The following is a 25,841-nucleotide window of genomic DNA, read 5'->3' as shown; positions in this document are numbered from 1 at the left end:
AACATAGTCAGCGAAAGAGCGTTCAGTTTCAGTTGAAAATTGACAGTCAACGAGAACGGTTTGCTGACGCTGTGCGGAGAAATAACGAGCGAACGAGCGAGAGCGACGCCCCGCAACGAGAGCAACAAAAGAGCTAGAGTGCGCGTGCAAACGAGATAGCAGTCAAGCTGGACCAGTAAAAGGCCGGAGCGAGCGAGACAGCCAATCGGTGTGTACGAGCGAAGAAAAAGAAAACAAAGGCACTCGCCAAGAGCTGTTGGCTACCTGCCTCTGCAAGAATATATATGGGTATGTGTTTGTGCGAGAGAGAGTAAATAGCGTGCGACGCAGGCAGAGTAAATAATAAAAAGCAGCGTGGTCGTCAGTCGAAAAAAAATACTCAAAGCGAACGGACGTCGGTCGGTTGTTGGATATTTTACCATAATCGCTAACTAAAAGCGACAACGAAAAATACCCGAAAAAATCAAGTGATAAAAATGCAACCAGAGCTCTAAGCTTAAGTTAGAAAATGATAATCATAAATAACAAAGATAGAGGCAAATTTTCTTTGTGTGACAACTAAGTCTGCTGTCTTATATACGACGTGAGTGATTGTGTGTGTGCGCGCAGAAAACATAGAGCAAAGCATAATACACAATAAAGGTGCCCACGAAAGCAGAGCCGCCGAAAGTGCCAGCGCGTGTTTGTGTGGTTGCTTTCGGAGTGAAGAAAAGTAAAAATAAAGTGAAGTGAAGAAAGAGAAGCAAAAACGCTGACTCAAAAAACTCAACTACCGATACTCATTGGATTATTTACTTGGATTATTCCTCTGCCATTGGATTATATATGTATACGAGGCGACCACCGCGATGCCAATTAACTGGCTGGATTATTAGTGGATTAAAGATTGGATTCAGAGGTAAATGACTGGCGTTTGCCAACACTGGCTACGGCCGGCAGCTGTTGCGCTCTCTCCCCCTCTTCCCCCGTCTTGATTCTCTTCTCTCTTTTATCGCCCCCCTTTGTTGCCCCACAAGAAGTGAGAATTTCGATTGGACACACGGAAATTGAAAAGGGGAGCATGAGAATTTACTGCTATTTGGTTTTGCAACGTTTTCGTTTTTTGTTTATGTACTTATTTCACTGAATGAAAGTAATAAGTCAGTGTGTGTGTGTGCGTGTGTTTTTGAAAGAGGAGATAAAGCCGCAGTCTATGTTCTGCATTCTCCGAATTTTCGCTTGCTTGCTTGTTGTTGTTGTTCATTGTCGCGTTTCCTTTCTCGTACTTCCCTTCACATCCCTTTCAAAACACACACATACACACGCTCACTCGACAATGTGAAATTCCGCTGCTTTTTTTTTATTATCCTTTTTATGTTGGTACTCACTCACACTTTTTTTTTGCGCGCGAGAATTCCTGAGACTTAAATCATGGGAATGGGATCAAAAAACGTGGGAAGGGGAAAAGAGAAGGGTTTCTCTCCTTTTCGCTCAACACTTAACATTGATGTAAAAAGGATTTAAAGGGCTTGCTGGATTCGGCGGCTTTTTTTCGCCCTCTTGCATATTTATTCATTCATATTCCATTTCCATATTCTCCAAACCATATTCAGTGTGCCGCTGGAGTTAAAAAACTTTTTCGGAAAAGTTTTCCGTACGTACCTTGACTTTTTACAGGCGCGTTGATGCAAAAACAACTTCAAATTGTTTGAAATACACATTTTCCATCCGCCCTCTCTTTGGATGTACTTGGCATCTGGTTAAAACTCCACTCGACTCCGTAATAAAACAAAACTCCTGCAACTCTTTTTTCCCCTTTTTACTCCCCCGAGTGTTGTGCATTTCAATATATTCGACGTAGGCATTCCCATGGCAACTACAACATCCATTATCGAAGGCCCCGCATCCATGTACTGATTGCAAATAATAGCTGGCAGATTGCTTTATGCCCAACGACTCCTTTCTGTTTACTGCTTAAGTCCCAAAAGCTTTAATTCCCAGATTTAAAGTCTGTTTCTAATATTTTCTCTTTTGTTGGCGCTTAAATATTCATTATAGATAACATACATGGTTTCTATGTAGATGTTTTGCAATTGAAAAATGTATTCAAAATAAAGTAAATGAAAACTGGTTCCGTAATTTGATCTTTATTTTATAGTGATCTTTTGTTGAAACATTAGCATACTGTATATAAGATTAGCAAAGCAACCTCGAAGAATCATGCAAAAAAAAAAAAGATTGCACTAAAGAAAAAACGATCCCACCGAGTTCATTAACTCTTGAAGTTTTCCCAGAAAATGTTTTTCCCTTGCCTTCCATTCTTTTGTAAACTCTGCGGTGAGTGAAGCTTTAAGCTTTTCTCCACCAAGAAGCTATATAGGTTCAGATTATTGCTTTCCAGCTCAGCCGCTGATTTATTTATAATCTTTAGCGCACTCTCTACACTCGCTTCTTATTTTCCATTTTCCATTCGTTTTATTTCGCATTTAATTTCAACTTCTCCTTTATCTATTTTGCAGATTGACGCTTGTGCGAAAAACAAAAGCGAATTTTAGCAGCGGGAGTATTATTACTATGATGACGCCAGAGTCGAAAGCAATACCGCCAGCAGCAGCTACAAAAACAACTACAGCAGCAGCAACAATAAGGCCAACAGCGGCAGGAACAACAACAACAATGGCTCACACACAACAAAAGTCGCAGTTGTCAACGTTGGCGAAGACAACAACAACGACGACAGCAGCAGCTACAACAACTACAACAACTAAGGCGTCCAAAAGCGTTGTCAGCAATGCAAATAGCAATGGCAACAATTCAAGCAAAAAGCTGGCTTTGTCTCAGAAAACAGCAACAACTAATGTTGATAAAATGCAAAGGCAACACCAAATGAAGCAGCAACTTTTTGCTGCCTGCAGCATTAAAGTAAAAAGTGAAAACACATTAGCAGCTACAGCAGTAGCAGCAGTAACTACAACTGCAACAACACTTGCCCCCGGCAAAGCAGCAAAAACAATATTAGAAAACAGCATCAAGAAGGAATCAACGCCTCCGGCCACGAATGCCGTCGATTCCAATGAGGCCTCATCCTCATCATCATCCTCATCGTCATCGTCGTCCTCATCATCTTCTTGGTCCACGACAAGAAGGGCCCCTTCTGAGGATGCCAGCAGTAATGGTGGCGCCTCCGCCGATGAGGAGAAAACGGAGGAGGACCAGGCGTCGTCAGCAACGGCGACAACGACTTCCGATTTGGCCACAACTTCAAGGCCACGCCCTGTCCTTTTAACGGCCGTTAATCCGCACATCATCTGTCACCTGTGCCAGGGATATCTGATCAATGCCACTACCATCGTCGAGTGCCTGCACTCCTGTAAGTATCTCCTTCAGCAGTTGAACTTCATCAAATTGAATTCTGGTTCGGGTGGGAGCTTGCGCAAGTCAATAACCTTTAAGTAGCCAAAAAATACAACGTCTATACAATTCAATCTCCTTCACTCCAACCTCTCAATGTTCCTAATTCAAACTACCCTATTACTAGAATGAAATCGTTATTCTTAGCGCCAAATTCCTTTCACATGAACAGTTTTAAAAGGAAAACTTTACAAGATAAAACTGATGAACCTTTAAAACTTTGGTCTTTGATGAAATTAATTTTAAAATTACTGTCAAACTCTTATAACTTTAAATTGTTATTTAAAGTCCAACTTAAATAGATTGAAGATGCTTAAATTTAAGTAAAAACAAGAGAGAACGCTATAGTCGGGTGCCCCGACTATCAGATACCCGTTACTCAGGTAAAGGGAGTGCGAGGGAGATGGAGATAGAAACTTTGATCACGCATAACTTTTTAACGAATGGTCCGATTTGAAAAATTTCTTCTACATTTCGATAGGTATTGATAAGCACAATAAAACTGCATTTTCACTTTTCCGAAATATTTAAATTTTTAAAATCGTATATAAGCGATTGTGGGCGTTAAAGGGGGCGTGGCACCAGTTTGAAACAAACTTGCGCTGCGTAGGAACTCCTAAAATCTACATGCAAAATGCCAATCTTCTAGCTTTTATAGTTTCCGAGATCTCAGCGTTCATACGGACGGACAGACAGACGGACAGACAGACGGACAGACAGACGGACAGACAGACGGACAGACAGACGGACAGACGGACATGGCTATATCGACTCGGCTAGTGACCCTGATCAAGAATATATATACTTTATAGGGTCGGAAACGCTTCCTTCTAGCTGTTACATACTTTTGCACGAATACAATATACCCTTTTACTCTACGAGTAACGGGTATAATTAATTTTAGAATCAGTTAAAACTCTTCAAGATTACAATTAAAATTGTTTTTCTAAAAACGCAAGAAATTCCTTAACACAGATTTTAAAATCCTAAATCACTTTTTAAAGTTTTTTCTTCCGTTTTAAGTTTGTCATTCTCTTGGTTTTTTGATTTTTGAATGTGATTTGGGTTTGAGATATTAGCATTCTTTATTTGTGACTCAATGGCCAGGGATTAAGGCACGTTGCATCGTCTAATCGCTTTGCCTTAATTAGAATGCCAACTGCCGACTGAGAGCACCATCCCCTCGCCAATACCAATACCATTCCCAGTCCCAACCTCCGCCTGTCTAGCTGTTCTGCAAAATTGCCTAGACGCGATGAGTTATGTTCGCTTCAGGGGGCGGAGGATTGCGCGAGGAGGAGAAGGTGGCGGAGGAGGGTTGGGCCACAGACGACACGCAGATGTTGCCGGGCGATAAGTTTGTGGGCACATTAATGGCCCCGGCCACGAAGTACTTAGCTCGATTGATTGAGAAACTGTTGAGACGGGCGAGAGATGATCTCGGGACTCATTCTACTCCCCCAGAAATCCCGGATGCGTTATCACCGACACAGATATTAACACGACATTAGCATTCAGGCGGGGACTAAATGCCATAAAACTAGCAAATGCAGCCATACATCACTACCGCTCAGACATTAAAAGTTCCCCTTTTTGCGGCGTAAGGTTAATTTTCCATTCAAGCGACCCATTCGCTCCTTTTTTTTTGCATTTTTTTTTTTGCCGTTCGTAAATCTGGCAAACCAATGTGTTGATAATGGACACTGGATACATTTGGTTAGGCTCATTTAAATCTGTTGGCCGGCAGGGACAAAACGGACGGTGCTCAGGCAGGCAGAGATATATACATGCTTGCGTATGTAGAGCACCCGGGAGTCCCATCTAACTGTCAAACGAACTGAACCAAACCGAACCGGACTGGGGACGCTGGACTGTGGACTGTTTACTGGTGACCGGACCTGGGACCCAGGCAAAACCAAAAGCAAAGGCAGTGAGTAAAGCAAACCCCAGCAAAGCAAACCAAAGCGAAACCGGACTGTGGCAGCAACAGCTGCCTTCGCATCGAGCACTGTGAGAAATTTATGAATCATGATAAAACTTTAAATGATAACTACGCATTTTTTTTAGATTTTTAAAAATGTATCCAATAGGAACATTAAATAAAGAATTTAGAGAATTTTTTTACAATATTGACAGTTATGTTTTATTCAGTTAAATTATATTAGTTTATTATATTCTGTAGGGGTTTTTTACGATAAATTTTAAAATAATCAATCCAACGGGGCATGAAGTTTTCCTTAAAAATATGCAAAGGCATTTGCTTCCTAGCCATTTGTTTAAACTCAAGTATTTCTCACAGTGTGCTGATGCCGCTGCAAGTCTTGCAGAATGCTGGCTGCTGCTCTCCCCATTCGAGGCCATTTGGCGGGCAGTAACAACAATTTTTTTGCTGGCTTGCACACGCCATCACCCCACACGCCCAAACCGCCCAACTAGCCCCCCACATTTTCCTCCTGCCCCTTTCCCCACATCCTCAGTGCGAATTTGTTCCTTTTATTTCGCTCCGTACTTTTTTTTATTATTATTATTTCGGCATTGGACCAAAACTGACGGACAAGCGTAACAGGCGGCGGGCCAGCTTGGACTGACTGACTGTGCGACCCCCAGTCTATCCTTTGCCATCACCTCCCCCTTGGCAATTTCCCTGGTCTGCAGTTGGGTGACAGTTGTAGCGGGCAGGATATCCAGGGGAAAACTGAGGAAAAGTTGAAGGGGCGGGGGAGCAACGCAGACAGAGACACTGGCATTGACATTAAAGTCAAAACAACTTTTTGCAGCACGGCACTCACTTTGCCTTGAAGGTTGTGTTTCCCTGTTCTGTTCTGTTTGGGTTTAATGTTTTCCCCTTGCTTCGTCCTTCGTTTATTTTTTTCTCTTTTTTTTTTTTTTGGGGTACGTGGGTGGTTTGATTGCGTTTCCGTTCGGTTCTGTGGGGTGGTTGGGTGGGAGAGATGGTCTTACATCAAATCGAATCATCGAAATCTGTTGAGTTTATTTATGTCGAATGCCGTGTGCATCGTAATTTGCCTATTTCGTGTACCAAAAGCCCTCTTATTTATACTCGTTTTTTTTTTTTGTACTTTTCAGTCTGCCACAGTTGCCTCATTAATCACCTGCGAAAGGAGCGATTCTGCCCGCGCTGCGAGATGGTCATCAACAACGCCAAACCGAACATCAAGTGAGTATGCAAGAGCCCTCTAGAGTTATATAGTAGCTGTGGATGCTCCTCGCAATCGTCTGTCTTTGACAACGAGCGATTAGATGATAGATACATAATGCGAGTTTGGGGACCGGCAGGGGGGCCAGGTGCTTGAGATTGCGATTCGTCGCTGTCTGGCTAAAAGTAAGTGGTGGCTCAAAGGAAAAACATTGCCAAACCTTTCTGACAGGCCAGATGGATCTTTAATGGGGATAGCAGAAATGCCTGATAAAAGAGAGCTAAGTAAATTATTCAAGTTCTTAGCGAAATGGGGGTCTGTTCAATATTTTATGAGTTGCAAAGCAATCAAAGAATGAAAGAGGATTTACACAGCTTTTAATTATCAATTTTCCTGTTTTCTGCACTGTTTCATAATCAGTTAAAGAAGTTAGTTAAAGTATTTCTAAGAAACCATTTGCTGATAAAAGTTTTGAAAGAAAATTTATTGTAGCTCTATTTCCCCAATAAGTAAAGAGGAAAGGTCTTAAACTCCACTTAATCCCACTTTTGTTCAGTGTCAAAGGGCCAATTCTAAATGACGGGTTCTATGAAAAGGTGTCTGTTGAAGCTTTTTATTAGATGACGTCTGCTGACTAATATAATCAGAAAATCAGTACAAGATTAGCTCCTTTCATTTTCCCGCTTTTTCCCGCCCACAAAACGTCACGGACTGTGCAGACTCACTGTAGCTTATAGCAATTTTGTTTTAGTTCGCCTGCGAGATTGATTTTCCCCAGGGGAAAGGAACTCCTGAACCGGAGTAGTTTCTTCTTAAATGTTTTTTCTACTTGGACCACACAACTTTTGGTATTTTCGGTGGGTGTGCGGTAGCGGTGGCGGTGGTATCAGCGGTTTTCCTCCACGCCAAAGTGGGCGGAGGGAAAAAGTTGATCAAAAACCTTTGGCCTAAGTGGCATGGTGGTTGGTGGGCAAAAGAAAGCCTCCTCTCCATGCACCTTGGAGTAAAGTTTTCGCCTGTGGTTAACTTTATTTGAAGGGGCTCCAGCATTTTCGGGAATGTCTAACTGTCTCGTCTGGCACGTTTCAATTCATTCCATTCCATTTCGCTGGGCGTAATGAAAAACACGTTTCATGTTCCGAGAGCTGAACCAGCGAATATATCTATTTAAGCCTTGGGCCCCCGCACAACTTTAATGGGAGTCTGTATAGAAAACCACCCGCTGGCGGCACCCCCCCCTTCCCCATCCCCCACATCAAGTGGCACGTTGTAATCGCTGGCACACACAAAGAGATAATGAATACAAATTCAAAGAGCGGCGATATCGTGGGCAGAGGGCTAAGTAAATGAAGAGCAGGTGAATGAATGAACCTTTTCGGGCTGCTGCTGCTGGCCAAATGGTGTGAAGTGGTACCCTATGGATTGAATGAAGCCGGCTACACGGAGATAAAATAATGAAAAATGATTACCCTATGCGATAAGCGACATAATTTCTTTTATAAGTGAAGTTTCAACAACTTAATTTTCTTACAATTTGTAATGTTTGTAGCTTGAAGTAGTAAACCATTTACATCTATAGTTTTTAAATCACTTTAAATCATACATTTTTTATATAACCGACTTAAGTACTAAGAATTATAAAGATCAGTACTTTTCGATTTGTCCAAGTTATTTTTTGATATTATTTGAGAGGAGTTGCAAGCTTAAATTATAAAATTATTTCTCTCTGTGTAGATATAGAGTGAAAGATATAGCGGGGATTTGGTAAATTCTACAAACAAGTGCCCTTTGTATGCCGCTGGCTATGTTTTCCATGAATTTTTAGTAGTATTGTAGTAGTAGTCTCGAGTCTCCAATTAAATTTATTGCAAAAGTTTATTGTTTAACCCAACGCAAGAAAGAGGGAGCAGGAACAGGAAAGGAGAAGGGAAAAGGAACGGGGAAAGGCGGAGGAAACAGCAGTGCGAACACAAAAGAAAACTCCGCTCAGTTTGTCTTTACAAAGGTAAACACAAAATAAAAGCGCTGCGAACAAAATAAAGTAAAACAAAATATAATAAAATAAACTAAAGCCAAAGCTTAAGCTGAAAGTTTCAACAAGTCTTTTGTATGTGTGTCAGGGGCCGGCCATGTTCTTATTGCTTTACAGCCCCCAAAATCATCTGATATAAACTGCAAAAAGCCAAGAGAAGAAAACAAAAAGAAACTGCAGCGACACGCATTTCCAAGAAAACCGAAAACAAATCCAAGTGCGGCAGAGATAATTAACGGGCGGGTCTTGCGCTGGCTCGAATTTGCCGTCGGCCAAAACAACGACGACTGGCAGCAGCTGACAACAACAAATACGAATGGAAAACAACAAAAATAATGAAACTACCATAATAATAACAGCTACAACAACTGGGCTGAGTGACAGGCGCGCGAGGGAGATAGAGCGACAGCCGAACAGTCTGGCCTTCTGCTTCTGTTGGATTTTTTTTTAATATTCTTTTTTTTTTCTTTTGTTTCATCCTTGCAACTGCCAGGCAAAAGTGGTAGTAAACTGAGAGAGAGTGCGAATAAAAGTTGCATTGAATGAGGATTTAAATTAAGTATGATCGAATTATTAAAAAAAAAAAGAAAGATAACAGGTTCATTACGGTTATTTTAACAATTTTTTTAGGTTTTCAATTTATTGTATTTATTTTTGTTATGTCTTAAACCCAATTAAAAACTTTATGATTTCAAATTAGTTCAGTTAATTAAACCACCAACGATGTTGCTAAAATTTTGAACCTATGCTTTGACAGTTTCGTCGTTTTCATAATTATACAAAGTCTAGAAAGAAACTATAAAATAACAAACCACAAAAAGGTTTCATAATGCTCAAACACTAAATAAAGTCACGCTATCTAGTTAATGTTTTGGCATCTCGAAATTACTTTAATTAGGCCCACTGTTTATCGTTCATCGTTCATCTCTCATTTCATAGTTAAATTTATAAGGTTGTGAAAGGATATCCCTAAATAGATCGATTAGAGATAGCCCATTTTCCAAACGGCAATGATCGATAAATTTATAGCCCGGGGTTATGTAAATGAGAAAGCCATTCCATTCCCAGATCCCGAGTCTCCGATGCTTCGCCCTTTCCTAATTCCCCGTCTTTAACCGCCTGCCTCTTTTCTCATCTTTCTGTTCTATTCAAGACCTTTTTCGGTCTTCGTCTTTCGTTATTTTTGTTGAAATGATTGAAGTGAGCGCCTGGCTGCCCGGGGCCGTAGATGTTTTTAAAGGCTTCTTAGGGCCAGAGCTGCTCGGTTCCTGTCCCTGTTGTGTGAGTGAGTGTGAGTATATCTGGGGGAAACCACCACCACAGCACCACTATCACCATCGTCACCAGCGCATGCCAAGAAATAGTCCCTTCCCTTATTTTTTTTTATATATCAGTTTTTGTATTTGTTGCGTGCCATTGAAGTAATAGAAAATTGCATCTGCCGCCTAATTTGTACAGGCTGGTGTCCCTCTCTCTTTCCCTCTTTCGCTTTGTGTGTCTCATTTCCGCGCCAAGGAAGTTGCAAGTCCTGTCCCGACTCTTTGGCTTCTGTGTGTCCTCATTGACGGTGACTTTTTTTCCATTTCCCGACTGCCTTTGTCTGCGTTCCATTTGACTGGGCATGATGCAGCCAGCTACCCCAACCCCAAGCCGACATTTCTAATCCGACGCTTTTCTTCTCTTGCAGATCGGATACCACGCTCCAGGCGATTGTCTACAAGCTAGTGCCGGGCCTTTACGAACGGGAGCTGATGCGCAAAAGGGCCTTCTACAAGGATCGTCCGCAGGAAGCAGCCTTGGCCACGCCCGAGCAAAGGGGCGATGATACGGAACATCTTATCTTCAGTCCATCTGATGATATGTCGCTATCGCTGGAATATGCAGAATTGGGGTATGTACCTAAGAGTTTATCTAGTTTAAGTTTATAAAAACCAATGCACTAAAAGTGAAACATCAATCTCATGCTGTTACTAATCTAAGTTTGTCTTCTTTCCATCTTTTCTTCTCTTCCTCAGTGAACTGAAGATTGAGTCCGAGTCCGAATTAATGGACACTCTGCGTCCGCGGTATCTTCAATGTCCGGCCATGTGCCGAGTCAGCCACCTTAAGAAGTTCGTTTACGACAAGTTCGAAATTGATGCGCAGCGCTTTAGCATCGATATTATGTACAAGGTCAAGACTATCGTTTTGTTGGACTATTATACTTTGATGGATATTGCGTACATCTACACGTGGAAGCGGGATGCACCCATGCGGTTTTACTACCGTGTTTATGAGTCTCCCCAACCCTTGGTGAAGCCTGCTCCTCGCCGAGTGCCGCCACTGAGACTAGAGAAGCAAGAGAAGCAGGATAAAGAGAATCAAGAGCAACAGCCGGCAGTGGAAGCTTCTCCAAAGGTGGAACCAGCGCCTCTGCCAGAGATCCAAACTCCCATAAAGCTGGAGAAGCAAGAGCCGCCCAAAGAAATCGTGAAGGAGGTGGTCAAAGATGTGGTGGCACCACCCACGACGGAGCCACTCAAGCTAGTGATCAATAGAACTATGCTGGAGAAGCGTGAGAAAAGTCATTCCCCACAAACCAGCTCGAAATCGTCATCGAAGAGCTCTCCTTCTACGCCCGTTTCGTCACCCTCGGAGCCCAATATCAAACTGAAGATCGATCTGTCCAAGCAGAACAGTGTGACTATTATCAATATGTCCGATCCCGAACGCAGGGAGATTGTGAAGCCCCTGAAACCCGAGAAGGAATCGAAGTCTAGGAAGAAGGACAAGGACGGCAGTCCAAAGTCGTCAAGCAGCTCCAGTTCATCTTCGAGTGGAGACCGCAAGCGCAAGAGTCCCAGCCCGCTGACCGTCCCTCCTTTGACCATCCGCACGGAACGCATCATGAGTCCAAATGGAGTGAGCACTTTGAGTCCAAGAGTGTCCAGTGGAGCTCTCTTGGAAGATCCGAAGTCAGAGTTTCTTAAATCCTTTGCTCTGAAGCCCATCAAAGTAAAGGTTGAATCGTCGGAGATCAATAGCAGATCCATTACCCCGCCTTCATCTGGAGTGCAGCAATCTTCGTCGCCCAAGTCGAAGGGTAATTTGGATGACAGCATTCTGATGAAGCCGCCCAGCTGTATGCCACCCAAATCCATTGCTTCCTCGAAGAGAAAGAGCAAGGAACCAGTGAAGGCATTGACCAAGAAGCCAAAGCTATCACCTCCACTGCCGAGGGAGGATTTCAAGATACGCCTACCCGCCACTAATGGTAATTCTCTAGCAGCTTCGGCGCCCAAGGTAGAAAAACCACTGATGCCCCCACCGTCGAAGCCACCGATGTTGGCTCCCCGGAAACTTCAGCCCACCGTCCAGTTTGCCCTTCCTTCCTCGCCAATGCATCATCATGCCGTAGTGCAGATGTCTGCTCCGGGAAATCGGACTCCTATCGCCAAGCGCTATCAGCCCATTCTACCCAAGGCTTCCCGTCCAAATCCGTTTGCCAATATTCCAAATGATGTCAATCGATTGCTCAAGGATGCTGGTACCGAAATCAAGTCGATTGGTGGAGGATCTGGAGAGAATGCCAGTAACTCTTCGCAAAAGTCGCATGTTTATGGTCCCAAGGGAGAGTCTAAAATGGGACCACCACCGCCACCACCTGCTAACACCGCCAATGGAGCAACTCAACCCCAGGCCAATAGAAGCATTGGAAAGCAGGGAGCCAATTTACCGATGTCAGCACCCAATAAGGGCAACGGTAACAATAACTATCTCAATCTGGCGCTGTTCAATTCCAGCAAGTCCAAGGGCAAGGAGGCACCACCTGGCTGCCGTACGCCCATGTACACGCCCAATTCGCCGATATACTCGCCTAGTTCGCCACAGTATGTTCCCAGCTATAATATTCCCACGATGCCCACCTACAAGTACACGCCTAAGCCAACGGCAAATCCAGGAACTGGAACGGGAGCACCTGGAGGCTATCTGCAGAACATGTTGGGTGGCGGCAGTGGGGGAACTCTTTGTGGATTGTTCCCTTCACCACCCACAAAATCCGATCAGAATACCAATCCTGCTCAAGGAGGATCATCTTCAGCTTCTCCGAGCGGAGGCAATGGAAATGCAAATGGCAATCTCTATCTGCCCAATGAAGATGCGCCCGAGAAACAGCAGGTGAAGGTGAAGTCGTTGCTCAACTCGTGCAACATCAACATCCCTTCATCACTATCGATCACCATCTCCCGGGACAATGGAGACCCCTCCTCACCCAGCAATGGCCAACATCTCAAGCACAAGAGTCCAGTCAATAACTACATTGAGATAGTTAAACTGCCCGATCAGCCGCAGGATCAGGTGCAAGCTGCCAAGGAGGCCCAGAAACGGCAATCGCCACCTGCTGCCGGACCAGTAACGCTGCCCGTCAAGCTGCCTCCTCCGCCGCCGTCCAAAGCCATTCCTTCGCCCCAGCATTTAATGTCCCGCATGACGCCACCACAGTTGCCCCAAGTGGCCACACCTCCACCTCCAAGTGTTCCCAAGGTGATTACTCCACCAAAAACATCACCGCCTTCCAATGCCAACGCCAAAGGAACGCCTCTGAAGCCAGTGCTTACGCCCACGCAGGCGGATAAGAAGACGCCCAGCCCGGAAAAGCGAAATGCCGCTCAAATGGGCAGTCACTCACCAACTGCCAGCGAAAACAAGTCGCCCAAGGGTGGAGCAGGAGGAACAAACTCAGTGGTGGCCAGCCAAAATGGAGATCCAGCGGCCAAGAAGTTCCGACCCATCCTTCCCCGCCAGAATGCCGAGTTGGCGCCCAAGCTGCCCACTCTGACACCGCCTTTTGGTTTCAATCCACCTCCGAACCCAGTCACCGGCAAAAAGGTGCCACCCAGCAAAAAGTCACCAAATGGAGGAGCTAATGCCCATCAGCCTGGTCAACTGAAGCTAACCAACGGGGGAAATCAACAGCAGCAGGCGCCACAGAAACCCAGTCCACCGCAGAAGAGCCAACAGCAGAGTAAAAAGGTGTCCAAGAATCCAACGCCACCACCTCCATCCCTTCCGGCGGTGGGCAAAATGATGCCCCATCCCGTCATGCACGGTCAGAATGCTCCACTAAGCATCGCCTCCAGCGCCAGCGCGGCAGCCGTTGCCTCCGGACAACTGGACCTGAGCACATTCATCAAGGAGAATCTAATGCGTGCTCAGGCGGCGCAGGCTGCCCAGGCGGCACAGGCTGTCCAGGCGGCGGCCGCTGCAAACCAGTCGAATATGTTGTACAATTTCGCTCAGATGGGTCACATGTCCCCGGCGATGTACGGCTATCAACAGGCGTATCTCATGGAGCAATTGTCGCGAATGCAGCGAGCCGGAAACGAGGTGTTCAACGATTACCTGCAGAAGCTGAAGAGTGCCGCCGCCAGCGGAGGTGGAGGAGGTGGTCCGGCAGAGGGCGAGCACAAGCCGATGCTGCCCACGGTGACGTTGCCCAGCCCAGGAGCCACTCCGCCGGCAGCCAGCCCCAAGACATCCCCCCCTGGCCTGCGGAAAGCTGACGGCAGCAGCAACGGCGCCCCAAACCAAGGGAAACGGAAGCAGTGGAGCGGGTGCACGGCAACAGACGGCGGCCACCGGCAACAACGGAGCAACAGCCTCTGCTTCCCTGCCACCGGCCACAAAGAGCAAGTAAAGGAGTCGCGACTGCAACACCCCACGTAGCTCTAATTAATTTTTAAAGACCTTGTTTTAGTTATTCATTAACGTTACCCGTTCGTTCGTTGGTGCTGTAGCAGAGCCCACGACCAGAACCAATTCCTCGCCCTAATTACGGTGGCACGGAATCCAACCCCTGCACCTGGGGGTGGATTCTCTTCACCCAAAAAAATGTTACTTATCCAGCCGAGTGTAAACTGCCTTTGGTAGTGAACCAACGCTCTGTAAATATATATAAGACCATACATATTTCTAGATCTTACAGTGATGTTGAATTCTATTAATAATAAAAAACGGAGGATAAGACAGCGATTCAGAATCGATATATGCAGATATACGAACTATATTTATTCATGGCCGTAAGCTAAGCTATTCTTAAGTGTAAATAGCAGCCATAAGATACAATTTTGTATAATCTTTTCTACGTAAAATCAAGCGGAAAAATACAAATCTAATTTATGCCTAAAACGTTGATGTCTTTTACTGCCACTTTCCTAATTCCCAATGACTTTAGCTCGCACACAGATACGGATACAATCCCAATGCTAATCAACTGTCCAAGGTCAGAGGTCGACCTTCCCCGTAGACCGACCGCTGCGTTTCAAGCGTTTATAATCTGCCAATTTCCTCGGACTGTCTGTCTGGCGTCGGCGACGGCAAAAAAAAATGTCAAAATGTCTTTAAAATGAAAAATGTCCGAACATTCGAACATTTGAACATTCGACCATCGGAGACAAAGGGAATAAAGATTATACATTGGGTTTCTCGCCAGCACGGATGCGGACACCACGAACCCGAGAAAATGGACGGGATGCGGCTGAATTTTCTCGACACCGCTTGAAAAATTCAATAACAACGATTGGAAATTCTGTGGCCTTTGTTGTTGCTTTGCCCTCTTAACCTTTATCTTCTTTTTTTGGGCTGCTTTTCTGCCGGTTTTGGCAAAGTTTCCGATTTCAAAAATAGGCAATTTTCACGAATGTGTCCCAAAAGAATCCCAATCCGACGTCTCGAATCTAATTCGTGTAATGAATGTGATAAGATAGGAGGCATCGGGAAAAGGGATGAAAGAAAGATGTTTCAAGAGGGGTTGAGATTAGGTGAAAATTGCTCTCCGCCTCAAGAGATTTATGTTGCACATGCGGAATGCGGTAACTTCCGCAAACGGGCTCCACTTTGTTCCGAAAACAATTAACATATGATCCGAAAAGGAAAGTTATCTTGGGGATCATCATCTGGCCTCCATAATTTATACGATTGTGTGGTTTAAGCCGAAAACTCCAATTACAATAATTAAAGCCCTGGTGCAAAGTTTACCTTTTTCCGCCTCGCAAAAAAGGAGAAACCACACGCATGCACCCCAATTTCCACCTCCATTTCCACTTTCCCGCATATGAACGCCCCAAATGGGCAGGGCTCATATGAAAACCAGCTTAATACGTACAGCTTTTAGCGCATTAAATGAGCATTTATAAATCACTTGGCTAAGTACGGGTACTCGCTAAAGACGTGAAAGTGGGTAGCTCAGTGGCAATTACAAATGCAGCAGTTCCCTCAGGTAGAAAGTCCTCACACGTGGGATACTTCCCATATGCCATTCGGTATAATAATAATGAATATTACATTTCAAATGGTGAGCAAGATACAACTTCATACACGAGTGGTTGAACATACATAACGGACTTTACTGAAAGGAACAACATACTTTCCAATGTTTTTAGATGGCTCCCCAAAGAATGAGAATGCAGAAGCAGGTCAACAACCAGTTTTACACATCATTACGTAATGAATTATTTAGTTTTTCATATTTAATATAAAACCTTACAGATATTAGGTAGTCTTTGTTTACATTCGTAAATTTACTAACGGAATGATTTGCTTGAGAACCTAAAATAATATTAGAAATAACAAATATTATTAATACTAAACTTAGGATAATTTTTATTATTTGGATCCTTCAGATTCATACCGAGGATAATGTTAAAAAACAATTAGTGATGAGATTACGATGTTAAGTTACGTCACGCAAGTTAGTACCTTTGTTTGTACTTTTTCAACCCATAAAAAATATAACCTTCTTTTAATTCAGTGAAATTTTTTGATCATTCTCTGATGCTAATAGCTTTTCCCAATTTATAGCATTCCAATCAATTATAATAAAAAACTCCGATTGTTTTGCGATCAATTAAAGCTGTCTACATAAAGCTAATAAATCTTGTGAACTCATTGAGTTTCTCATACTAGAAAATTCCGTTCCCTTCAACTTCATGATGTTAACTTAAATCTTTTACAGCTGTATTTGAATGAATTAATCCAGTCCAGTCGGTTGCATCTAAAGTGTCTCAACGGCAATTTGTCGTTGACATCGGAAAACTGGCGCAATCCATTGACAAAGTCGACCTTACTTTGTGGTTCCTGGATATTTTTCCTCGCCCAAGGGTATAATTAAATTCACACTTGGATAGATTAATGGCATAAGGGGACTTTAAGTGGTGGTAGAATATTGATTATGCTCTTAATGAAAATATAGAACTTCAGTGCAGAGATTTTTGTGCACACTAAAACGATTAATATGAGCTTTCTTTTAATTAAGCACACTTTATTTTCAATCATCTTAAATTGAATCGTTATTTTAGGTAATTATAATAGGTAATTTTAAGGGGGATAGTGTTGTATAGATATATAAAAAATTAGACTTAAATTAGAATGTCATTAAAAATTAATTAAGATATTTATCTGTAAAATGAAATATTGTTATTAATTTATTTCCCCTTTAATATTTAATAAGGATCTGCAGATACTTTTGGAAATTGAATACAACGTGATAAGAAAAAAAAACATGATATCTGGTATATATAGATCAAATTAGAACACAACAAAACTAATTTCAGTTTTAAAGGATTGTAAAAAGATTTATTGAAGCTATTAATTACTATTGTAATTGTCCTTAGAAATACCTAGTAAAATCTAATGAATTAACAATGAAACACTTTGCAGAATATAATGCGCTTGATCTATTGTGAAATTTGACTCAATCAACTTGTTAAGTGGCGCACATCGATCATCCATCAGTCACTTGTAGAGCTCACAATCCACGGACAGCCGTGTGATTGCTAATAAAATTTCATCTGTTGGCCACTTGAAGTTGTCGTTGACTTTGGATCAATTAATCGACGTTATATAACAAATGGTAAGTACATAAATTGCTGTTTAAGAGCACCCAAAACTAATTGTTATTGGACGCAGGACGTGCCGAGTTTTTGGAGCTGGCTGGCCAGAACTTTTTCCAAGTCGAAACTTTTGTTCCCAAATCAATTAAAGCCAGCTCTCGGAAACTTTTCCCCTCGATTCGTTTCCATGTGTGCTTTAAGGAGAACGGGGGCAAACTGTTCGGTACAGGTTGTTCCGTGTAATTCAATCTGAATTCATTAATCACAAACAGTTGGCCAGCGGGACTGGCGCAGAATATGCATCTGATCAAAGCATCTCCGCCGAGTGAATATGGAAAAGAGAAAATTAGAAAATTGAGACAATTGTTAGTTTAGATTGATATTAATTTACCCGACGGTTGCCCGCTTCCTGGTAAATAACAGCTCACCAAGAGAAAAAGATATCAATTACCAGACGATAAGCCCGAACTTCCCCCGTTTTCAATTTCACAATTGCATAATTTTGCAAATTTATTTAGTAAGTGTCGATGTCGGCAACACTTTTCTCGATCTGTTTGCCGTCGCATGCTAATTCAATTTATCAGACATAATTCGGTCGTGTAATCAAATAAAATGCCAGAATTAAGATCCAATTAGTGTGCCATTATGAATATGGATGGGTTCGTAGTCCGCATCGCACGTCTCAAGTTGTCCCGCTCCCTGTTGCCTTATTTTTTTGCGTGCCTGACAAAAAATGCGAATCCCAAAAACCGAAAAAAAAGTATCAATTTACCAGCGGTGGAGGGCAGAAGGAACGTTGCGTCAAGGAGACGCCGGAGTTCTTCGACGGACTCGAGACAAGGCGAAATCAACGAAAATCCTGAACCGGAAACAGGAATAATAACTGCAAGAGTGCACTGTGGGAATAAAAGTTTCGCAAACTTCAGTAAAGAATTGAAGGTGTTACGCATCCATTTGCCCTTAGACAACTTATTTTTTCCTCTTTATAATTTTTAGCTTGATTCTGAAAGGATGCATAAAAAGCATTTGCATTTGCATTTTTTAATTTAAGCAAACGAAGTTTATCCCCTTACATTATCAGTAATAATCAAATCTAGAAATTAGAAAAACAATTTTTTTAATTATGTGAAACAAGAAAATTAATCAAAGATTTTAGAGATCATAGGTGTAGAAAATTGCGATTTTAAAACATAAGAAGATATGATCTATCTATGGTTTATAAGACTATTTTAAATGTATTCTTTTCTTTTCGAAACTAAAGCTTTTCTGGACCACTTTCTTGCAGTGTTTCATTTCGGGGAACTGAGAGAGCAATAAGTATTATTCTTTGGAGGGGGGGGGGCTTACCATTGAGTGGATCTGAAGACTGCGGAGAATTGATTGATTTGAGTGGCAGGGCTACTCAATTGTCTCAAACAGGCGGCGATTTAGCTTTTATTTTCGTTGGCAAAATGTTCGCAAATGTTTAAAAGTCACTTTGGCAAGACAAATGAGTGGGGCTATGGGTGGATATAGGGGGCTATGGGTGGTGGTATTGCCTAATGGCGCCAGCTTTGGTGGCTGTTGTAATTAGTTGATTACACAACTGAAGCGAAGCTTTACTCTACGAGAGGTTTTCTGTTTTTCTGTTTGCATTGCAAATGAAGTCGCCGCCGTCGCCTGGGTGGCGCTTTCAGTTGGTCGAGGGGGTGGTGGGTGAGGGGACCATTGGGCCATTGGGCTGTGGGACGGAAGGGCGGGGGCGGAGGGTGTTGCAGAAGCTGATGCTGAGACAGCTGCATGACATTGCTATTTGCAAGCTGCTCAGCCGACTGAATGAGTGAGTTTTTTCCCGTTCCCTTGGCCATAATGATGTCGAGTGTTTGGTCGAGAGTCCACACAAGCGCAAAGGAATAAGGCAAACAACCACACAAAGTACTTGTGCTTGTTCTTGTGGTTGTACGTACCTTACAAATTCTATAACCCGAACTTTATCAGATCGAATATTCTGTAATTTGCAAGAACAGGGATAACAGATTTTAGATGCTGCACTTTACATATGTTGAATTTTCATTTTTCAAAGCTGGCCTTCTTTTTTTAATTCCATAGGTTTCAAAACCGTATGTCAAACTTATTTGGCAATATTAGAAAATATATATATATTTCTTGTACAAAGAAAACTCCCATCTTAGAAATGCTTTGACCATAAGTTGGTTATTTAAGCCATAGTTAATTATTTCAAAACAAACCCCTTTTGCCGTAACTCATAATTCTCTACAAGAGTATGATATTGGTTAAGTGAAACCCCCACTTGAAAAGCTTTTCACAAATCATTTTTTTTTAATCTATGACAAAAGTTTTCATTTTTGTATATTTTCTTTTATAAGTTCCAGGTTTCATAGAACATGTTTGCACTTACTTAAAAAATTTTTTATAGAAATATAAAAAAATGGGTCAGCATATGGTCACCCTTTTTAGACCTTTTTTTAAGTAGAAAAACCTAAACTTTTTTTCTTTTTAAAAAATAAAAAAAGGTCACATTTTGTAGCCAGCTATGGAAGTAGGACTGTATTTTACGCAGGAGCGACTCATAAACTTGGGCCAGAATTTTTTTGTTTGATGGGCCTTGCTTATTGAATTATCAGCATGCCGCAGCGTTTTGAAGGGCGGTTTTTGCGAGGTGGTGAGGGGGGCACCGGCGACTATGTGAACCACTCAGGCGATGCCTGGCTATGTATTTTTGTATGTACAAAAAAGCCTGAAACCGCAGTGACGAAGGCAGTAACGTAAGCAACGCGCAGCCAGTGAGCCGTGCGGTTTACATAGGCGGTAAGCACGCTCACACAGACACGCTTACACACACGCATAAGCACTCGCCCGCCCACTTGACGGGCAAGAACAACAAAACAGGGAATCCAAGGAGCTGCAAGAAGGGTGCTTTTAACCACTGGAGCGGCAAAAAGTGTGGAAAGAAGCGGCAGCGGTACTGCCAAAGGCAGCAAATGAACCTAATTTGATAGCGCACACATACATTAGTACATAGCGCGCACACAGATACAAACAATATACCAAATGCAACAACAAAGGCCACGAATATATTGCGTTGGGCTGGCAACGCTCATTAAATACTCTTTCAGTTCAGCCGCCGCTTTCGTTACGTTTTACGTGCGGACATTGGATGGGAATTTAAATTGGTAATGCGACCGTTGCCGAACTCTTGCCAGTTGTTGTTGCCGTTGTTGTTGGTCGGACGTTAACGTCCTCGACACTATCGCACTCTTGAGCACATACATATGTACAGTCGAGCGTACATGCAGCTACATACGTACCGAATGCTGTACATGGCATTTTGTACATACAAAGTCGCATGTGCCTGTGTATGCACAGCAAACTGCAAGATACAAGATACTCGGACAGGGGTGGCGATCTAGAAGGGGTTTCGAGGTTGAGATGGAGGTGGGGTAGGGAAATAAAGATATTTAAGAAAAATAGTTTCAAGTATTTAATATTTAGATTGCGGAAAATGTAAGATATATTTATATATTTAATCCACCAAAATAAAACTTTTAGCGAAGACAAAAAAAAAACTGTCTTGAACTATGTGAAAACGCTTAGATTATTTAAAGACATTTTTTTATGATGTTAAATTAGTTTCTTTCTCGGTTCAAAAAAGGTTTCTTATCGATATTTTAACAAAAAAAGGGATTATAAATGTCGTCACTCCTTCAAAAAACCCGTTCAGTATAATATTTTCATGGTCCCTCAAACATTTATACTCGGAACTCTCTAAGCCCCTTTGCTCTGCGCCCCTGCCACCACTCAATGTCCCATGCCCATGCTTCATGTTGAAATATGTATTTTCGAGGCGCACAAGCTGCGCACATAGTGCCCTCGAACCCCTCCGATGTCCCCTTCTCCAAGCCACCTCTTTGCGTTCCACTCTGCAGTCCCCGTTCCCGTACCCACCCCCTCTCCCCTATCATCGGTGTATTTGCGTCTGCCTCTCCGCCTCTGCTTTTGCCTGTGCCTGCGCCTCTGTCTCTGCTCTTAGCGCTGCTTTTGCTCTGCTGGCGTCGTTGTTGCCTCGACCGCTATTTTTATGTACCAGCACAAATACATGCACATAAATTGTTGCCGTGGCAAAAGGCAGCAGCAGAGGCAACACCAACAACTACAGGCGAGTGAGTTTCTGTTCCTGCCACATCCACGTTGGTACAAACAAAATAAAAAGCGAACAGGGTTGCATGCAACATGAAATGGACATGGACATGGATGGTTTTTCTTTTTCCTTCTCCCCACTCTTTTACTCTCTCCTCTTTGCTCCGGCCTTTCTATTGAGGAAAGACACTTTTTCCTCTCTCCATCTCCCTTTCTCTTTCCCTTCTTGCTCTCCCTCTTTCGACTGCGCTTCCGCTGCAACGCTGCTGCATCGCTGTTTGTTGTTGTTGCTGATTCACACATTCCTAATTGAATTATCACGCAGCAGATGAGAAATATGTACTATATCACTCTAACCCTCATTCGCACCCGCTTCCCCGTAGCTCCACAAAACTTATTTTTAGACTCCTAAAACTAATTAGAAGATGCGCACTCGAAATCTTCGCTTGGCGACTACACAGGCAGAAATAAAAGCTCTTATTAACAGATTCGCATTTAATGGTCATTATCTATTAGCGTTTTTATCTTTCACTGCATAAGATAATGTGATCTAATAATTATAATAAAAATATTATTTTTTTCTTATTAAAGACAAATCTGGGAAGCGACACTGCAAAAAATATAATTATGTAAGGATCTTATAATTCATCCCGTATTTTAAGTCGTGCGGTATACAGCTACACAGAAAAAAATAGGGTGTTACTCGATTAAATCATACTTTATACAATTACATTGGAACTGATATCAAAATAATTTATAGGATTAATATTCATAATTTCTGAGATAATATAATCTTATTTGCTTGATTAAAAAAATCTATGGCTTAAACTTATTTGACTTTAGAATTTTCTAGACTCTAGGTTCACATCGAAATTTTGTTGTGTGTACAGCTTCGCTGCACGCGCTGGCGTCGCTGCTGGCATCGACGTAGGCGTCGAGTGCCGGGGTTTTAAATTCGAGAAAGGTTTTTGGTTTCGGTGTCGATTTATATACCGAAACGCCCATCGCCGAGCGTTTAACAAAGGCCTCTCATTTCCATTTTATGTACATTTTTCAGTTTTTCGTTTTGCGTGGTCGTTCGTACGAAGCAGGATGGGACCCCCCGTACCCCGCTCCACGCACCCCGTTTGAAAAACCCAGAGGACTATGACGTCCTCGCAGCGACGTCGGCAAAGCAACCCTCCCTTTCACACAACACAGACACAGATACATCTACCAACATCGAATCGCACTTGGACTTTTCAACTAATTGTATCGCCTTTGTTGTACATAGGACATTTTCCCTATGTACTCGTGGGCATATGAAAACCTATATGTCAGTAGACCCCATCTCCAGAGCGGCTTCATTCGTTGCCAGCTAACCGGCTTGGCCTGCGAAAAAGATACAGATACGCCGGTACAGATACGGATACACATAGAGCGGTTCAGCAGATACTGTGACAGCCCAGAGGCGAAATTTTGTCATTCCGTTCGTCTGTAGAAACTGATAGTCCCGTCCCCGTTGTTATTGTTGTTGCTTGGGCCCTGGAATTCCGAGCATTTTCACAGTTATTCCGAGGGTTGGCGGCACAAAGCAGCCAAAGCAAAGGAAGCTGCGCTCAATGGGATGTGGTCTGGTCTCCGATAGCATCAGAATCAGAGTTGCCTTTTAATATCTCTCCGGCCAAATGGATGCGAGACTTCACGTGTTGCCGCTGGATGCCCGGATTACGAGTGTGTGTGCCGCCTCTTCTTGCAATAGCAAAATTAAATTACAAGAATTTATATTGGCCGAGGGGTATGCGCTGAGGGTGGGTATGGGTATGGGTCGTGGCATATCCCATACTCCATATATGGCTTGGAAATTATGACTCTGTCGTTGCGAAGCCTGAATCTGACAGTGAGTTAAAAAGCTGGCGCGAAGGTCTGGGGTGTCTGATATTCAAATAGAAACGTTTTTAATGGCAAGGGGTTAGAGTCCATAGTCAGGAAAAAATATTAAATTCAATTATTATATCTAATCCACAAAGTTGTTTGGCTATACGGCTTATTCAACATATAATTATGTTGCATTATAAGCAACGGTTTCCTGGTCCATAAACATTACCTCATTATAATAATGTGTACAAATTATACCCTTGCAGAGGGTATTATAATTTTGGTCAAAAGTGTGCAACGCAGTGAAGGAGACATTTCCGACCCTATAAAGTATATATATTCTTGATCAGGATCACCTCCTGAGTTGATATAGCCATGTCCGTCTGTCCGTCTGTCCGTCTGTCTGTCCGTCTGTCTGTCCGTCTGTCTGTTTCTACGCAAACTAGTCTCTCAGTTTTAAAGCTATCGAATTGAAACTTTGCACACACCCTTCTTTCCTTTGCACGCAGTATATAAGTCGGAACGGCCGGGATCGGCCGACTATATCCTATAGCTGCCATATAACTGATTGATCGGAAATGCCATAACTTTCGTGTTTGTAAAGTTAGGAAGTGTAGATTTTCTATGGGTTTTATATTTGGCCAATCAACCCGACCTACCAAATTTCATAAGGATCGGCCGACTATATCTGCCATATAACTGATTGATCGGAAATGCCATAACTTTGGTGTTTTTAAAGTTAGGAAGTTTGGATTTTTTATGAGTATTAAGAATGCATCATATGAATAATTTTGGAGAATATATAGCTTTCATTTCTTGTTTTATACTGAGATTTCTTTGATTTTTTCTTTAAGATAATTTATTTGTATTATTTATTATTTAAGATTAATTTGAAGTATCTTTGAGTTTAAGTTCAACTTAGAGCAACTTGTTTCCAACTATGAGTTTTGCTGACTATATTATTTATTGAAATTTCAACAATTTGTATTACCTCGAATTGGTGAAATGAAATAAACACTAAGCTTTAATTGGGTAATTTTAGTCACTTATAAGCTAAAGTCTTAATTCAATGAGCGATATTTTGAGGAGATATGTTTCGAGGTATAAGATATCTGTTCAATTTACATGAGCTTCGAAAATTTGTATTCTATTAATTATTATTATTTGAAAGCCAGCTTACATGTTTATAAAGTCAAATTTACTCAGTCAAAACAGTTTGTAGAACCTTGAGTCCAACTGGTCGATTTCAGCTTTCGTTGGAGCCAGTTTGAATGGAAGCGATTAAGCGACGGCATTTTCAGGCCCCAAGTGAGCGGCCAAGAAAACCAGTTTGGAGCGCCCAGATAGCTTATAAATGTTCCTTCAAGTTTGTTGAGAAGAAATTAATTCCAAAACATATTCAATCTCCCAAATATAGTCGGTAAATATCAATAGATCTTCCAACGTTTTTGGGGAAACGTAATGTAATAAATGTATTACAACAAAGACCGCCTCGTTTTGGCTACTTGCGACACGCAGTTGGCCACATCCACAGGTCGAGATACTTGCCACAAAAGTCCAATGGAGTTCGAGGCCGGGGAGCGGCTTGATTTTCAGTCGGCCAATTAGAAAATAACGCTGCCGACGAGCGAATGAAACGACCAATGGCAATCGAGCAGAGGGCGCGAGCGCGAGTGAGAAGGAAAGCATGTGCAAGAGCGGGAGAAAGTGAGTGTGCGGGTCTCGAAAAACACTAGAAGATATTCGACATTCGGGGTATATCTCTACATTAACTCTACACCTCGTGTAGAGAACAATCAGAAAGCTCTAAAAAGCTACGCAAAATGAAGCATAACTCGGGGTGTTACAGATTCTCATTAGGGTCGACCTGGATATCTACCACCTCTTGACTGCATTAATTTACCTTTAAAATTGGGGTTAAACAATCCTTTTCAATTACTAGACAAATGGATTAGAAAATGCAAGGATTCCTTGTTTTATCACCACAAATGATAATATTGGTTTTTAGTTTAAACTTAATTAGTTTTCTTAAAGTATTCTATATTTAACAAGAAAGAAAAGCTAACTTCGGGCGGAGCCTTGCAGAATATTCTGTAAATTATATTCTCCAAAATTATTTATATGATGCATTCTTAATACTGATAAAAAATCCCAACTTCCTAACTTTGAAAACACCAAAGTTATGGCATTTCCAATCGTTCAGTTATATGGCAGCAATAGAATATAGTCGGCCGATCCTTATGAAATTTGATATGTCGGATTGATTGGGCAAAAATGAAACCCATAGAAAATCCCAACTTCCTTATTTAACAAACACCAAAGTTATGGCATTTCCGATCAATCAGTTATATGGCAGCTATAGGATATAGTCGGCCGATCCTTATGAAATTTGGCAGG

The 25,841-nt window shown here is 42.3% G+C and overlaps 1 protein-coding gene across 1 annotated transcript; it reads left to right on the top strand.

Annotated features, from left to right (window-relative positions):
* The first annotated feature begins 49 nt into the window (after positions 1–49).
* On the top strand, positions 50–14,741 carry LOC108049483 (polycomb group protein Psc). The gene is given in 6 exon segments (XM_017130668.1): positions 50–898; positions 2,499–3,349; positions 6,478–6,568; positions 10,268–10,471; positions 10,596–14,100; positions 14,102–14,741. Coding segments are annotated over 5 exon segments (4,752 nt in total). The 5' UTR covers positions 50–898; positions 2,499–2,553; the 3' UTR covers positions 14,258–14,741.
* Positions 14,742–25,841: the final 11,100 nt, after the last annotated feature.

The sequence above is a fragment of the Drosophila rhopaloa genome, unplaced genomic scaffold (assembly GCF_018152115.1).
Source record: "Drosophila rhopaloa isolate 14029-0021.01 unplaced genomic scaffold, ASM1815211v1 contig_115, whole genome shotgun sequence".
Lineage (NCBI taxonomy): Eukaryota > Metazoa > Arthropoda > Insecta > Diptera > Drosophilidae > Drosophila > Drosophila rhopaloa.
Note: the sequence above shows the minus strand (reverse complement) of the source record. Positions and strands in the feature narration are given on the sequence as shown.